Raw genomic sequence first — 18388 nt, 5'->3', positions numbered from 1 at the left:
TAACACCCTCTTCCAACAACACAAGAGAAGACTCTATACGTGGACATCACCAGATGGTCAACACCGAAATCAGATTGATTATATTCTTTGCAGCCAAAGATGGAGAAGCTCTACACAGTCAGCAAAAACAAGACCAGGAGCTGACTGTGGCTCAGATCATGAACTCCTTATTGCCAAATTCAGACTTAAATTGAAGAAAGTAGGGAAAACCACTAGACCCATTCAGGTATGACCTAAATCAAATCCCTTATGATTATACAATGGAAGTGAGAAATAGATTTAAGGGCCTAGATCTGATAGATAAGAGTGCCTGATGAACTATGGAATGAGGTTCGTGACATTGTACAGGAGACAGGGATCAAGACCATCCCCATGGAAAAGAAATGCCAAAAAGCAAAATGGCTGTCTGGAGAGGCCTTACAAATAGCTGTGAAAAGAAGAGAAGCGAAAAGCAAAGGAGAAAAGGAAAGATATAAACATCTGAATGCAGAGTTCCAAAGAATAGCAAGAAGAAATAAGAAAGCCTTCTTCAGCGATCAATGCAAAGAAATAGAGGAAAACAACAGAATGGGAAAGACTAGAGATCTCTTTAAGAAAATCAGAGATACCAAGGGAACATTTCATGCAAAGATGAGCTCGATAAACGACAGAAATGGTATGGACCTAACAGAAGCAGAAGATATTAAGAAGAGATGGCAAGAATACACAGAAGAACTGTACAGAAAAGATCTTCACGACCCAGATAATCACGATGGTGTGATCACTGACCTAGAGCCAGACATCCTGGAATGTGAAGTCAAGTGGGCCTTAGAAAGCATCACTACGAACAAAGCTAGTGGAGGTGATAGAATTCCAGTTGAGCTATTCCAAATCCTGAAAGATGATGCTGTGAAAGTGCTGCACTCAATATGCCAGCAAATTTGGAAGACTCAGCAGTGGCCACAGGACTGGAAAAGGTCAGTTTTCATTCTAATCCCAAAGAAAGGCAATGCCAAAGAATGCTCAAACTACCGCACAATTGCACTCATCTCACACGCTAGTAAAGTAATGCTCAAATTTCTCCAAGCCAGGCTTCAGCAATATGTGAACCGTGAACTTCCTGATGTTCAAGTTGGTTTTAGAAAAGGCAGAGGAACCACAGATCAAATTGCCAACATCCGCTGGATCATGGAAAAAGCAAGAGAGTTCCAGAGAAACATCTATTTCTGCTTTATTGACTATGCCAAAGCCTTTGACTGTGTGGATCACAATAAACTGGAAAATTCTAAAAGAGATGGGAATACCAGACCACCTGATCTGCCTCTTGAGAAATTTGTATGCAGGTCAGGAAGCAACAGTTAGAACTGGACATGGAACAACAGACTGGTTCCAAATAGGAAAAGGAGTACGTCAAGGCTGTATATTGTCACCCTGTTTATTTAACTTATATGCAGAGTACATCATGAGAAACGCTGGACTGGAAGAAACACAAGCTGGAATCAAGACTGCCGGGAGAAATATCAATAACCTCAGATATGCAGATGATACCACCCTTATGGCAGAAAGTGAAGAGGAACTCAAAAGCCTCTTGATGAAAGTGAAAGTGGAGAGTGAAAAGGTTGGCTTAAAGCTCAACATTCAGAAAACGAAGATCATGGCATCCGGTCCCACCACTTCATGGGAAATAGATGGGGAAACAGGGGAAACAGTGTCAGACTTTATTTTTCTGGGCTCCAAAATCACTACAGATGGTGACTGCAGCCATGAAATTAAAAGACGCTTACTCCTTGGAAGGAAAGTTATGACCAACCTAGATAGTATATTCAAAAGCAGAGACATTACTTTGTCAACAAAGGTTCATCTAGTCAAGGCTATGGTTTTTCCTGTGGTCATGTATGGATGTGAGAGTTGGACTGTGAAGAAGGCTGAGCGCCAAAGAATTGATGCTTTTGAACTGTGGTGCTGGAGAAGACTGTTGCGAGTCCCTTGGACTGCAAGGAGATCCAACCAGTCCATTCTGAAGGAGATCAGCCCTGGGATTTCTTTGGAGGGAATGATGCTGAAGCTGAAACTCCAGTACTTTGGCCACCTCATGCGAAGAGTTGGCTCATTGGAAAAGACTCTGATGCTGGGAGGGATTTGGGGTAGGAGGAGAAGGGGACGACAGAGGATGAGATGGCTGGATGGCATCACTGACTTGATGGACGTGAGTCTGAGTGAACTCCGAGAGCTGGTGATGGACAGGGAGGCCTGGAGTGCTGCGATTCATGGGGTCGCAAAGAGTCGGACACGACTGAGCGACTGATCTGATCTGATCTGAATGTATGCAGGCTCATTCTCACACACCCTGTCAACACCGGGCACCCATTCAGTCAACAGGTATTGATGTACAGTGAGAAACTACTATGTACCAGCCACTCTTCTAGAGAACTAGGGAACTCAGAATCTAGTGTGGGGGGGACAATAAAATTATTTCCTTATTTCTTATAATGCAGTTTTATGTCATCAATCCTATGGAAAAGAGAGTGTGGTAAAGAAGATGAGGAACACCAATGGGACTGAGATTTTGAATAGGGTAGTGAAGGTAGGCCTCACCCAGGTGATTTTATTGTTACTGTTCAGTTGCTCAGTCATGTCCACCTCTTTGCAACCCCATGGACTGCAGTGTATCAGGCTCCTCTGCCCTTCACCATCTCCTGGAGCTTGCTCAAACTCATGTCCATTGAGTCGGTGATGCCATCAAATCATCTCATCCTCTGTCGTCCCCTTCTTCTCCCGCCTTCAATCTTTCCCAGCATCAGGGTCTTTTCCAATGAGTCAGTTCTTCGCATCAGGTGGCCAAAGTATTGGAGTTTCAGATTCAGCATCAGTCCTTCCAATGAATATTCAGGACTGATTTCCTTTAGGATGGACAGATATAGTCAAAAATTTGTTTTACCGATAAAACTAATTGACAGCCAACAAACTTATCTTCATGAGGGCTCAAGTTTGGAGAGGATAGTTGATCAAAAGCAATATCAATAAACATTTCCTACCCAGGCTAAGAAACTAGATTTGCCTTGCTTTTTCCACTGTAATCTTTGAAGCAGAGGAAATAGGTGAGGTGTCTTTCCTACTGATGTCTGCCAGCCCTTCACTCACACTGAGATCAATAACCATTCCTTGGACTCCTTTCCACCTCATTACCAGTCTAATTTGCCTTACCAGAATATACCTAGGGTATTAGGATTTTTATTTTTTTTTCCCCTGCTCTAATAAACCAACCTTTTAGATTAAGTGAAAACAGAAAAGGGCTTAAGACCAGGTTGAAAGCAAAGTGTTAGTTGCTCAGTCGTGTCCAACTCTTCACGACCCCATGGATTGTAGCCTGCCAGGTTTCTCTGTCCATGAAATGCTCCAGGCAATACTGGAGTGGGCAACCATTCCCTTCTCCAGGGCATCTTCCTGACCCAGGGATCGAACCCAGGTCCCCTGTATTGCAGGCAGATTCTTTACTGTCTAGCTTAGTGAAAAGTGGGCTTCCCTGAAAACTCAGTTGGTAAAGACTCCGCCTGCAGTGCAGTAGATGCTGGTTCAACTCCTGCGTCAGGAAGATCCGCTGGAGAAGGGATAGGCTACCCACGCCAGTATTCTTGGGCTTCCCTGGTGGCTCAGCTGGTAAAGAATCCGTCTGCAATGTGGGAGACCTGGATTTGATCCCTGGGTTAGGAAGATCTCCTGGAGAAGGGAAAGGCTACCCACTCCAGTATTCTGGCCTGGAGAATTCCATGGACTGTATAGTCCGTGGGGTCACAAAGAGTCGCACAGGACTGAGCGACTTTCACTCTCTTTCACTTTCACTTTAGTGAAAAATTGGGAAAATCAGAACATGGCAAGCCAAGTCTTGCTGAGTCTGTCTGTTGAACGTATCTCTGTCTCACTGTGGGCCTGGGATCCTTCAGGAAAAACCTGATGAAGGGTGCTGGAAACAAAGCAGCTCTCCTGAGATAATAAACCAAGAGCAGTGAGCAGATCCCTCTGGGCCTGATGGGTCCCTCTGAGCTTGGAAGGGCACTGATGAGGGCACTTAGCAAGCAGACACTTTACGAAGCTGCTGCTGCTGAGTGCACTGTGCACCTTGCCTGCCCCTTTCCAGAACGCATCCCAAAGCCTTCTTCCAAAGACCAATCTACGCTGCTGTAGAAAATCTGCAAGATATATTATAACCCTCCAGCCTTTTTTGTGCACATACAAAACACACTGGTAAAATGCTTGTATATACTGTTTTTAAGCTGTTTTTCAGTTAACATATCGAGCATTTCTTCTGATCACTGAAGAGATCTCTAAAATGTGATATTGTTTATATAGTATCTTATTACATAAAACAGCTTCATCAAACAAGCTCCTCTTGTTAGACAATGTTTATGTCCTAAGATTTATATTCTAATATATTTCAAGCAGAGGCAGAACTACTAGGTAAGACAGTATTTTTTTAAAAGAAATTCAAGCGTGCTGTATTTTAAAAATGATTTTAAAAGATTTTCAATCAAAAAATTAGAAATACAGAAAAGCACAAATAAAAGAAACATCAATTATACTCCCACCATCATCCACACTTTGGTATACAAAGCCTTCCACTTTTTTAAAATAGTAAACAATCTGTACAGAATTAGATTACTATGCATGGTTTCATAACTGAATTTTCTCATTAAATACAAGTATTTCCTCATATCTCTACTTGTTCTTCCAAGACGTGAATTTTAACGGCTTTAGTTCTCCAGTGTATGGTTATGTCATTTCCACAAGGAAATAAACACCACAAAGCCAAGTGCTTTGTGGAAAGAATAAAATGCACAAAAACCATTTACTGAATACATACATGAATTTAATCAACTGACTCCTGTCTCTGGAGTTTATTTCGAACTTTCACTATTATGTTTTTCCACAAAAATCTTGCAGACAGCTCTAATTACCTCCTTAGACTCAACTAGAAGTGAAATCTACTGGGTCAGGTGGTACAGATTTTAAAACATAATTAAGACGACCGTATAATTTGTCATCAAACCAGAACCCTTCTGAGAGGAAAAGGAAACATCACTGAGGACTGCCCTGACCAAACTGGGATGCAGAATTCATTACAGGTTACAGGATGCCAAAGTGAGCCTCAGAGGTTATAGCAAGTTACTTTCCCACCTGCAGAGTATTAGCGTGGCAATTGCCCCAGAACTAACATTCATGACTCTTGACACCGCAGATATCCCAGATCACACTGAATATCTATCCTGGCATTTTTTATATAAAATAATAAAGAAAAGAAAAATCCTCCACTTGGTCTTTTCTCTTGCTTTCAGGTCCCTTTCGAGGGGTCTGGTTTCCTTTCCAGCTGTTGGCAAACCTTTACCACAGAGGCTGGATCCTATCTTTTAGATTTTGTAGGCTACGTGGTCTGTGTTACAATTATTCAACTCTGTCATTTGAGCATGAGAGCAACCACAGATAACTTGTAAATGAATTAAGTATGGCTGTGTTCCAATAAAACTTTATTTATGGACAAGAATTTCATATAATTTTCATGTATCACTAATCTTCTTCTAATCCGCCCCTTTTCACTTAAAAATGCAAACACTATTCATAGTCATATGACAACAGGAGGTGAGTTAGTTTGTTGACCCTTGACTTAGAAAATTTCTGGTAGACAACTAAAAATTGGGTACGAGTCATCACCAGTTTATTCCCTTTTTCTTGAGTTGTGTAATTTCCTGTGTCAAAGTGGAGTTGCATTACATACATCTTCAAGTATATGTGCCTCACAGAAGTAAATATACATAAAAACGAGAACTGAATTGTGCAAAGAGTCCTGCTGAGCCCCCTCCACCTCCCAGACGAGTCCACAGGCACAGCCTTAGAGGAAGCCTGGCTGATGAGGGGCCTGCTGTCCTCTTGGCGGGCCTGCTTCTCACAGCGCACGCACCTCACTCCATAAGCAGTTTGAACACGCGCTGTTTGTAAAATACTGTCCCTGACCACGAGCCAACACCTTCATCTGACAATCCGCTGACTAAAGAACCACCTATTCAAATGCTGAAGGGTAAGCTGACTGCTGATTTACTGAATGACATGTTGGTTTTCAGTGAGTCACACATAATGCACACAGTGTTCATATAATATATATCACGGAAAATTTAAGGGATTTTTTTTCTCGGTGGTAATTTTAATTATATAAAATTATCCTATTATGAACTAATTTTAGAATCCAGCTACACATAAAGGATGAATCTGTTAATTTTTATTCCTGTAAAAAAAACCCACCAAAGATTACAATATAAACTCAATTATTTAACACTCAAGAAAAAAAAAAAAGGGCAGGACAGAGGAGAAATCAAAGTTTGGCAAATTGTGTCGCAAGCAGCAGGTAACAAAGCAGCTTCTGGTCAGTCATCCACACAGATAAGCTGGGGTGTTTCTGAGTCTATACAGTAATAAGATATTGGCAATATCATGTCCCTAGAAAGGGGCACTAAATTTCCATTACTGTTTGACATAGCAACATCCATCTAGGAAGATGGTAGTGAACATTATCTTCATTTTATGAATGAGGAAACTGAGGTCCAGAGAAACATAAGGTAACTTAAAGGCTCAGGATATAGTGAGTAGTGGGGGGACACAGATTAAAACTCAGGGCTTCATGCATTTTCCACACTGTCTATAATCCAACAACAACAACAAAAGAGTGACTAGAATGTCAAGGAATATTCTCTCCTGTGAGACAGCTACAAAGATTACTTAGGGCAGAAACAGCTAGAGGGCTTCAATAGCATGAACAATATGCAACTGAAAATAGGAAAAAAACTAATCCCAGATACATTCACCCTCAAACACAGATACCGATCTTTAATTTAAAATTGAGTAAGTTTATTCATGGAGAAAACAGTTACAGAATACCCTTAGCATTTTTTTAGTCCAACAATTAAAACTGCATTTAAAAGCCAACGGAAGTGTTTACAGACCCAAAAGACATCTGGAGAAACTACTGTTCCTCTTTCCTTGGGTGTATGTGTGTTTACCTTTTAGGCAAGAGACATAGCTGTGATTAATCTCTTTTCTAGGAGGTGTGATTTCCAGTTATGTGTATAGGATTCTTCTGTGAAGACCAGAGAAGTCCAAAGAATTCAACGTTGATTGGAATTAAGGTAAGACTAATGGTCGGTTCATGGAACCACAATTTTACCACAAATCTCTAGATAGGGTGGTGAAAGGAGAATAATGTTTCCCATCAGCAAAACTTGAGGTATTTAAAGATTCCAGAGACATGGAAACGCACTTCTACCTCGCTCAAAGGTGATGGCAAGGCTGAGAAGGCTCTTGTGGAAAGTCAGACCTTCTCGGACTTCTCCGTGCATTAGCGCCAAAGCCTAACCAGGACTGGACAATGTCAAACGCTTCTCTAACAAAGCGGTTAATCAGCTTCCTCTTCAGGATGAGTTCTAAGGCAACAGTGTGATCAATGATGAGTTTTTCCCTGTCTCTGTTTTCAGCTTGTCTTGGTGCTAAAGTCGATGGCAATACAAAACAGCAAAGCCATTTCCCGTAGAACCTGCCGGAGTACAAGAATGGGCTCTCCAAGTCTCAGCAGTCAGGGTTTAACCTCGCTCGTTTGACTTGGCTATTGTCATCATCCAGATGGCAGGAACCTTCTGTGGCGATGTCTCTTTTATTCTCCTCCATGGGTTCCAAAGGGAAGTCCTGACCCACGGCCAGCACCTGCCGGACAGTCATGTTAACACGAGCAGTTTTCAAGTAGCTGGCGCACACCTGCCAGTCCTCCACAGAACAGGGATCCACCACCGAGTCTCTGGGGAGGTCAGCTGGGAGAGGCGTCCTGAGGCAGCCAGGCAGGCTTTCCCCTTCTGGACTGGGAAGGACCCTCGGGACCGCATGGTTCACCAGGCGGCTGAAACCTGACATCACCATGATGTCACCACTGTGCATAAACATGGGGGTGGGGGCTTCGTCTCTTTTGAGGCCACCCAGGAGAAAGATGGCAGACTGTCCGAAGCTGTGAAGTAAAACACCACGCAGTAGTAAGTTTCTGTTGTTAGCCACGGTTGGGAAAGTTAACTGCCAGCTGCACTAGTTTTCTAATTTCGGCATGATACTCATTGCTTCCAAATACTCTTTTTGGGATGGGGTGTGTGTGTGCTGTGTAGCTCATGGGGTCTTAATTCCCTAATCAGGGATCGAGACTAGACCCATGGCCATGAAAGGACCCATGGCCATGAAAGTACCAAGTCCTAACCAGTGGACTGCCAGGGAAGCCCCAGTCCTCCTTTTTAAAGTGTGCTAAGATCCTTCTTTTCTGGTTTGTGTCTGTGAGCGACTAGTCCATGGTCTGCTATTTAAACTTATTAGAGACCACAGAACTACTGTAAAATAGATTGAAGCAATTAAACAAGCAAATAAAAATTTATTTGGGTTCTTTACTAGATATTTATCATTTCTGTTCATTTTAAAGATAAGGCAGTTAAGAAGATTCTGTTCAGGCACTTTCCTCTGGAGATGTAGCACTCTGCAAAAATATAAACTTACATTCAGGGAGACAAGCAGAGTAAACTACTCGGGCTTCTGTGCTTTCCTCTTCTCTATTTCAAAAAGATCGCTCCCTTTGCCTTATGGTCTTTACCACTCATCTATTCCACAGACACTCACAATACCTCTCATTATGAAAGACAGAATCCATGCATCTTAAACAGAAATATTAATTGTAACTTGGTCATTACCCAAAAAGTCGATGTTAATTTTACTTACAGTACATTTCTAAGATGCCCAGAAGTGAAAGATTATTAAGTTCACTCATTTAAAAAATTTAATGTTTTTATTTACTTAAGCTTAAAAATGCTTTATAAAAAAGGAATAAAATGATAAAAGGTAATTCAAAATCCCTAGACCCAACTCACCTGAATGACAGCAGGGGTCTGGAGTGATCTAGTTCAGATCTATCTACATGGATCCCCAGTGTGGAGTCTAATCGGTAGTAATTCAGGATACCTGCTTCAGCTCGGAAACCCTGAAATCCACAGGCAGCAGCTACTTGCTCTGAGAGGAAAGCCAGGTCAGAAGGGAAAGGTGTATAATGATCTGCTGAGTATCTCTTTGATAAAAGCAGGGAAAATAAGAAAAATAAACAATGATCTCAGGAAAAGAGAAAACTGTGGCATACGATTAATTACCACTTTAAAATCACCTAATTTACATGCAGTACGTTGACTGAGTAATTCACAATGTTGCGTCAGTTTCTGCTGTACAGCAAAGTGACTCAGTTATACCTATGCCTACTTCCTTCTTACCTTCTTTTCCATTACGGTTTACTGAATATAGTGCCCTGTGCTGTCCAGGACCTTGTGGTTGGTTTATCCATTCTATATACAAGAGCCTGCACTGCTACCCCCAAACTCCCATTCCCCCCTTCCCCACCCCCTCCCCCTCGGCAACCGTAAGTCTGTTCCCTACCACATGTAATATTAATACAGCCCTGAAAAGTTTTTTTTATTGAAGTATAGCCGACTTACAACATTATATTAGTTTCAGATGTACAACACAGTGATTCAAAACTTTTACAGATTATACTCGATTTGTAGTTATTATAAAGTATTGGCTATATTCTCTGTGTTGCACAATATATCCTTGTAGCCCATTTCTTTTATACATAAAGCTTTTTATACACAAAAGTAAAAGTTTGTCTTCTTAATAGCCACACATTTTTGAGGCATCCAGCAATCTGATATTGAGCCAATTCAAAACACCGAGCACCTATGATATGGTAGGCACCACGCTACGCAATGACAGATCTGGCAAATTCACCCCGCACGGGGTCAGCTGTACAGAGCAATCACACCTCTCTCTGAGAGCTGCTCGGTCGTGTCTGACTCTGCAACCCCACAGATTATACAGTCCCTGGAATTCTCCAGGACACAGTACTGGAGTGGGTAGCCTTTTCCTTCTCCAGGGGATCTTCCCAACTAAGGGATCAAACCCAGGTCTCCCGCATTGCGGGCGGATTCTTTACCAGCTGAGCCACCAGGGAAGCCCAAGAATACTGGAGTGGGTAGCCTATCCCTTCTCCTGTGGATGTTTCCAACCCAGGAATTGAACTGGAGTCTCCTGCATTGCAGGTGGATTCCTTACCAGCTGAGCTACCAGGGAAGCCCCACTCTAATCCCAAACATGAGAGTTCTCTTAGGTAAAAAGGCAACTAAGAACTCTGTCACTGCCAAGAGGTACCTATGGAAACATGCCAACTAAATGTAATGTATCCCGGATGGGATCCTGGGACAGAAGGCAGAAAGTGTATCAATTAAGAACTAGTCTGCAACATAGCTTCCTGTGATTTCAATGGTCAATCTGATGGGCTGACATGCTCAAAACATTTAAACTGACTTACACTATGGTCAAGTCAGGACCTTAAAATGGAAGTAATTTTCCACACTTACCTTCCTGAACTGCCTCTATTTTTTGTACCTAAGGCTCACAACTCTTAAAGGCCAGAACACTCTCCATACAAAACACACACGATTTCTGAGAACAAGGCAGCAGCCGGGTCTGAGGGCTTCGTGAGCCAGCAGCAGCCGACACTTCTCCTTGATCTGATGCTCCTCTCTCAGTCCTCCTGTTACTCAATCAACCTCAGATCTGATTAGAAAAATCAGACTTTTCTGAAAGTCTCTGATGGATGGCCAAGCCTCTTCAGTTGGAATCTGTTTTACTTTTTTCTTCTCTTTTTTCCTGTACTACAAATAAGAGCTCCTATTTAATTTCTCAAAATTATGAGTGTAGTTAGAGGTTTTGGAGAAAGCGATGGCACCCCACTCCAGTACTCTCGCCTGGAAAATCCTATGGATGAAGGAGCCTGGTGGGCTACAGTCCATGGGGTCGTTGAGAGTTGGACACGACTGAGCGACTTCACTTTCACGCGTTGGAGAAGGAAATGGCAACCCACTCGAGTGTTCTAGCCTGGAGAATCCCAGGGACGGGGGAGCCTGGTGGGCTGCCATCTATGGGGTCACACAGAGTCGGACACGACTGAAGCGACTTAGCAGCAGCAGCAGCAGCAGCAGAGAAGGTTTTCTCTACCATTTCATTTTAGTCCTTCCTTTAGTCCAAGACAAACTACTTACAGCACTGGGTCGCCTCTGCTGTAACAGAACAGTCAGCTTTTGGGCTTTTATCCCGACCGAATTCCCTGTGCACTGCTCTTGCTTCTTAATTCTCCTCCACTTTTCTCTGATGAACCATTCAGTGTGTTTTGACTCTTTTCACACCATGCTTTTCTTAGTAAGTGAGGCTAACTCTGAGGTCCTTGGGAAATAACAGTATCTACAATAAAACTAGTACCTTAAAAACCAAAAAGCTAACATTTATTGTGTTAATGAATTTAACTGCTTAGAACAGTCAGGCACTACTGTAAGCACTATAAAGGCATTAATCGTTTAATCCTCACAATCGTCTTGGGAGGTTAGACACTAGCCATATTGAAGGCAGGATTCAAATCCAGGCTGTCTAACCAGAAGAAAACCACATGGCTATTTCCCCAAATACAGATGTCTGGTTTTCCATTAAAGCTGTATCACTGAAAATAAGACTTATATCATGAATAGTTCTGAGCAACATTTATTACTGAGTAGTTAATAATTTATTCATAAGCTGGATTGACTGAAACTACAGAGCTGTTAAGTAACTGGTTAGTAGGAAGATGGTTCATGCCAATTTGATTCAGTTTATCCTCAGAATTAAGTCCTTTTGGTGGCAAACACCTGAGAAAAGTGGCACTGAGATGCCAGGGATAAAGGAGGCATTTTCCGAAGCGCAAGGGTCAGGAAAGAAGAAATTGTACCTCAAGAAAACATGGAACTTTAACTGCAGACATTCTTTCCCATCTCTCCCCTGCACAGACCTTATATAGCAGTCAAAGGAATCTAGATTTTGAAAGTTCTTTTGTGAGTTGATGGAAGAGAACACTGTAAGGACATGGAGCTTCTTTCACTCCAGGCACATATTATGTAAAAAATAATCAACAAACACTAAATAACAATGGAACTAAAGATTATAATTGAAAACTCCTCATGAATACAGGAAAGAAAAACCTATATCCCTGAAACCTCCCCAGAGAAAGCATCAATGGATTCTGATGAAATAATATAATCTGAGAGCACATGAAAAAGTACTTTTCTCTTGATAAACTATTCATTCCTCTTCAGATTCTGTATCAAAAGGATTTTAAAGGAGGGAATATATTAAAGAAACCCTCCCACAAATGGATAATCTGATACTTTAAGCTTAGCCAGAAAGAAGTCAAACTATGTGGGCCCAAGAAGCATAAAAATGAAAATCAATGGAATTAGCAAGAAAATCTGAGTACCTTATTGTCCCAGTTATAATGGTAGCCAAGGGTCACCCAGCGTAGTTTCTCTAGCAAACTGCGGGGTCTCCGTTTATTCACTTCTTTACACCTGCAAAATTGGAGACAAAAGATGATTTATTCATTGCAAATGGCAGCAATAGTGTGTTGCATGGATCCTGGAGTCTAAATTTGGTATCTATATAAGCAGTTAGCCAAGATCTCCTCAGGAGAAATTAGAACAGATAAATGAGTTGACCAAGAATATAATACCATCAAAAATATGCTAGCATTTCTAATTCCTAATCCTTGGTTCTAAATCCTCTGCTGAATGGGATCAATTTTAAAGGGTGAGTCTCCAGAATATCAATAATGATAAAATGACAACAGAAATGTCTTTACCTGTCCAGGGCAAATGGGACAGAGTCCTATGGATAATTGAAAATCTGGCTAATAGAACATTTACAATTTCGTTGGCTGAAAGCAGGACATGATTAATTACAGCTACTTTATGTCTAGAATGATGGTGGCTTCCTGGAACTGCAGCTTGGGGGGAAAAATTTGGCAAAATACAGTATACAATAAAAAATTACTGGTTTAACATACCTTCTTTAACCCCACAAAACAACTTAAAACCTGAGGCTTAGCTAACAATTAACGGCCACTTTAATTGATTTGGTTTCTAACATTACCTTATTTAAACCACAAGAGGTTTCTATAAAATGGAGGTGTCCTTTCTGCAATTATAATCTAATCAAATCTATGGGGTTAACCACTCTTTTAGTTTTTAGCCACACAGCATCGCTTGCAGCATGTTAGTTCCCTGACCAGGGACTGAACCTGGGCCCTCAGCAGGGGAAGCATGGAGTCCTAACCACTGGACCATCAGAGAATTTCTTAACTACTCTTTTTCTAAAGAAGCCTGCTTGTTTGATTTACCTCTAAATATCTAAAAATACAAGAATGCTAAGCCTAATCATTTTAGTTTTTCTATGTAATTTACATCATTAATCAATCTTCTTTTTTTAATCTAAGAACCACTACTCTTTAAAGCAGAAAAGACTGGACTGCTTTAAGGAGTTTATATTTTGACAGGAGATGACAGATAAGTGTAAGAAGAAATGAGGGGAAATTTTAAGGCCATATAAAATCTAGCACTAAAATGGATAGCACAAGACCACCAGAATCAGAAGAAGGAAAGTTCAAAGTCAACAGTCTAATCAGTTAAACCTTCATGGTAAAGTTGGGGAGTTGAATATGGCATTGAAGAACGGCAGGCATTTAAACAAGAAGTGATGTAGTAGGCAATATAGGGAGAGTGTGAGCAGAAGCAAAGGATTTATTATAGGCTCACAGTGTAAATGGCACTCATCTTGATGTCTGATAGCTTACAGGGTAGATGCTGTCTGTCCTCAAAGAGTTTACATTCTAAGGACACTGTAACATAGACATACACCAAGACCAGTGTGTGCTTAGTCGCTCAATCGTGTCTTTGTGACCCCATGGACTGCAGCCTGCCAGGCTCCTCTGTCCATGGGGATTCTCCAGGCAAGAACACTAGAATGGGTTGCCATGCTCTCCTCCAGGGGATCTTCCCAACCCAGGTGTCGAATCCAGGTCTCCAGCACTGCAGGCGTATTCTTTACCAACTGAGCCACCAGGAAAGCCCCAACACCAAGATCAGTAACTAAATAAAATAAATGGATCAAATACTAACTTATTTCGCACGATTGTGAAGAAGAGAGACCTAGCAGGTCCCACTTCTATCCTTTGAAAAGACTATCTCAGGTTGGCCCTTGGCCAAGCACACTGTTCCTATGGTGTCTCTATAAACAATACAGTTTATGCTGAACACATGCCTTCCTTCTGGGAGTGTGAATTTTGGTACCTGTCAGGCAGAGATTGCCTATGTACCATCCTCCAGTAAAAATCTGGGCACTGGGCTTCTTCAAACCATGCTGATGCTGCTGATCCAGGGACCACACTTTGAGAAACACTATTCTAGCCAAACACACACACACAACCTTTTATTTCTCTCAGTAAGAGATCATTTTATTCTTGACAAAGAACCCCAAACCAGACTGATCTGTACAAATAAAGGTAACAAGGCAGCTCTGAAAATTTGATGGTGTTTTAGACATTTGAGGTAATACCAATAAACTGCTTTTCATCAAAAGATGGGGTCTAATGTTCTTCAAGAACAGGGTATACATTATTATAACCAACACAGAGTTTATGGTCTTAGTAAAACAATAAAAATTATAGTAACAACCAAGCATGAAGATATAGCTTCTAACATGAACTTTAAAATTTTTGTTTTTCTAGGAAACCAAAAAAACATCTCTTTCTACCTTAACTGATCACTATAGAAAAGGCTTTGGGTTTTGTCCTATATGAATATTATAGAGGGGCACCAGTCCAGGATGCAAAAGCAGCCAGAGAAGAGCCGTACTTTCTTTTCTTTTTTTTTTTAAGAGCCATACTTTCACAGGCATTAACTCCAGTTCTCATAACAGAAGGGAAAAAAAAAAAAAAAAAAAGCTTAAAATTTGCTTAGTAAAAGATTAATTCTGAGTGTGCCATTTTGAGGAGAAAATGTGCATATGTGTGTTTATATAATGCAGGTATGAAATTCTACCCCTTATTTCATATCCACTTTTGAAAACCTGACTTCTATTCTTGCTTTTGTATAGGATTTCTGGAAGGAAGGTAGCAACAATCACTGTAACAACTGCCTTCAAGATGTGAGAGCAGGACTGGCCTGTGCTAGACATTTCTTTTTGTAGTAGCACCTAGGGACTCTTCTCTGGAGAAGGTGGTGGCACCCACTCCAGTACTCTTGGCTGGAAAATCCCATGGGCGGAGGAGCCTGGTGGGCTGCAGTCCATGGGGTCGCTAAGAGTCGGACACGACTGAGCGACTTCACTTTTCACTTTCATGCATTGGAGGAGGAAATGGCAACCCACTCCAGTGTTCTTGCCTGGAGAATCCCAGGGACGGGGGAGCCTGGTGGGCTGCCGTCTATGGGGTTGCACAGGGTCAGACACGACTGAAACGACTTAGCAGCAGCAGGGACTCTTCCGGTCCCCATGGGCCTCCTGGGTAATAAAGATTCCAAAAAATTCATTTGAACATTGTGAATAGTATTAGGCTCAAACCAGGTTTCACATGCTCCCACATCTTTTTCAGGCAGAAAATACTGAGGGGTTAATGAAGGGAAGGGTGGGCGGTTCTTTTTTTAAGCCTGACTTGTCCTAAAAGGAAGAAGCCAAGAAGGCTTACTGGCAATGGAGCTGCTCACCCACCCGAAGGAATGCAGGGAACGATGCCATCTAACCTAACTTTAAATCTTCACCCAATTATCCAGAAGAAGGTTTTCAAGCAGGTATGACCCTAATTATTGGTGCTCACTGCTAACAGAAACGTGCTGCCCCTTCAGGCAGCAGCCAGCAGATGACTGATGGGCAGAGCTTGCACCTTCTCCTCTGCTGAATGCCCACTCAGCACTGTGCTCAGGTTCTGTCAGGGGAAAACCCTTATGTAAGTGTTAGCATTTCTCTCAGCAGTCTCGTTCTACAGCACTGCTTTCAACTGAACCTGAACTGTGTGGAAATGAAGTCCTGTCCTGCTTGCCCGCTCTCCATGCAGTGGGTAAGCACTGAAGTCTTTTTCTTCCTTGCCTCAAGGGAGTGAACCACGTTCTCACTTAGGACAGAAATCTGGAAGTTGCTTATGACAGAAAACCTTCAATATCCTATTACAGGTATTGCTTCTCCAATCATTTTTAAAGATTTAGGGACTGTCTTTCACCACTCTGAATATCTCCCTCCACAACCACAGCCTTCAGTCCTTCTTCCTTTCCTAGTCCCTCACTTTCATTAAACCTAAAGTTGCATCTCAGGTCCCTGGAACTCCAGTTTTTCAGTATTTGAGTACTTACAGTTTTGTTTCTCTTCTTAACCTGAATCTCTCAGTAAACCAGAGCAAACGGACATCCAATTCTACTCTAACACCCTTTGGCTATCTTGTAAATGTTAGTTTTATCTCATCTTCTACCTTCTGTTCTAAACCTTCACCATTTGTCTCAAGTGCTCAGTCCTGCCCCTACTCCCTTCCAGGACAAAGAGAACACAGAGGCCCACTCAGAGGATCCAGTTAATGATTTCAACTTCCCTCTCCTACACCTCTATACTGTGTGAAGTCCTTACTCTGTCCTTCCTTCCTGGTCTCAGCAGTGGTTTTCTTTCTTTCCATTAAGGCCAGTTCTCACCTACACTCTCTCCCGTTTCCCTGATGTAGCCTCTGAGGCCCTTCTCCATTATTATCTTTCTTCTCTTATTTCCAACCTTCCTTTTTATTTGTTTCTTCCTCTTGATCCTATAAAAAAAATGTTCAACATTTCCACAAACTTAAGAAAAAAAACAACAAAAAACACTTTTCACACAACCTCTTACTCAGGTACCCTAAGTCCTGCCTGTCTGCTCCATAGCTCTCCTTCTCTTCACGATTAAATCATCCCAAGGACTCAATATCAGCTGCCCCCACTCTCTCTTCTCACTGAGATGTCACTTTTGCTTACACTCTACAAAAACTAGTTTCAATGATACCATTTAATCATCAAATCCTAAGCCTTGGTCCTTGTCTTATTTTGGAAACATTTTCCTACCTTGGCTCCCAATAGTAATTTTTTTCACCCAGACCTGATGCTTCCTAGGCCCAGCTGCCTTTTCTCTATGTTTTTCATAACAAAAACAAACAAAAAGCCACATCACTCCCACTGCTTTATGATGATGGTCTTCCTGTGTAACTCCCATATCCCTCTGTCCCTCACCTGACTTTGCTCAAAGTTTGCTCTCACTAAACTTTGCTCAGTTCTCCATTTCCAAAGGCAGAGACATCTCCATGTGGATACTCCACAGGCATTTCAAAAACAATAAGCCCCAAACTACACTAAGGATTATCTTTGCTCACTTTCGTCTTCCTCCAATCTTTTTTCCATTAAAAATCTCAGTATATAATGTTCCAATGAACATGGAGGTGCAGATATATTTCTGGGATAGTGATTTTGTTTCCTTTGGATATATACTTAGAAGGTGAATTGCTGGATCATACAATAGTTCTATTTTTAATTTTTGAGAAATTGCTACACTGTTTTGCAAAATTAAATAACTGCAGCATTATTTACAGTAGCGAAGACATGGAAACAACCTAAGTTGCTTTCTTTCTTCTGCCTTTCCAATGACAGATGAATGGATAAAGAAACTGTGATACACACAAAGTAGGGTGTATTATTCAGCCATTAAAAAGGGAAATCCTGTCATTTGTGACAACATGGATAAAACTGGATGGCATTATGCTAAGTGGAATAAATCAGAGAAAGACAAATACTGCATGATCACAGTTCTATGTGGAATCTAAAAAAATCTGATACAGAACAGACTGGTGGTTGCCAGAGGTGCTGGGGAGCGGGGGTGTGCGTGTATGAAACGGGTAAAGGTAGTCAAAGATAAAAACCTGTCATTGGAAGAGAGGTTCTGGAGGAGCGTGTGTGCTCAGTCATACCGACTCTTTGCGGTCCCGTGGATTGTAGCCCACCAGGCTCCTCTGCCCATGGAATTTTTCAGGCAAGAATACTGGATGGGTAGCCATTCTTTTCTCCAGGAGATTTTCCTGACGCAGGGATCAAACCCACTTGTGTCTCCTGCACTGGCAGGCAAGGGTTCTTTACCACTAGCGCCACCTGGGAAGCCCATGTACAGTGCAGTGACTATAGTTAATACTGAACGGTACATTTGAAAGTAGTCGAGAATAGACATGTTTTTAAAACAAAAAGAAATTGTTTAACAATGTGAGGTAACTGATGTTAATGAAATTTACTGTGATAATCATTTGAAATTATACATGTATCAGATCATTATGTTGTACACCTTGGATAACACAATGTTATATGTCAATCATATCTCAATAAATCTGGAATACCCCCCACTTTGCCCAAACTTAATCTACCTGCCACTTAGAAATCTGTGTTTAATCCTTAAC

At 41.6% G+C, this 18388-nt stretch overlaps 1 protein-coding gene across 4 annotated transcripts in view; it reads right to left on the bottom strand.

Annotated features, from left to right (window-relative positions):
- ALKBH1 (alkB homolog 1, histone H2A dioxygenase) overlaps window positions 1-18388 on the bottom strand; it is a 35386-nt gene that overhangs the window by 5963 nt on the left and 11035 nt on the right. For 2 of the 4 annotated variants that reach the window (XM_086319445.1, XM_086319444.1), the window contains 3 exons: window positions 12371-12461; window positions 8913-9106; window positions 6849-8014 (listed from right to left, as the gene is read on the bottom strand). In XM_086319445.1, the coding sequence (XP_086175571.1) occupies window positions 7585-8014; window positions 8913-9106; window positions 12371-12461 (715 nt within the window). In that variant the 3' untranslated portion in view covers window positions 6849-7584. Of the gene's footprint in view, window positions 1-6848; window positions 8015-8912; window positions 9107-12370; window positions 12462-18388 lie in introns of those variants that run through there. The other 2 variants (XR_015133932.1, XM_086319446.1) reach the window with 2 other exon arrangements.

Source organism: Bos grunniens, chromosome 10 (genome assembly GCF_055505025.1).
Source record: "Bos grunniens cultivar Pamir isolate PY7600 chromosome 10, Bosgru_T2T1.0, whole genome shotgun sequence".
NCBI classification, from domain to species: domain Eukaryota; kingdom Metazoa; phylum Chordata; class Mammalia; order Artiodactyla; family Bovidae; genus Bos; species Bos grunniens.
Note: the sequence above shows the minus strand (reverse complement) of the source record. Positions and strands in the feature narration are given on the sequence as shown.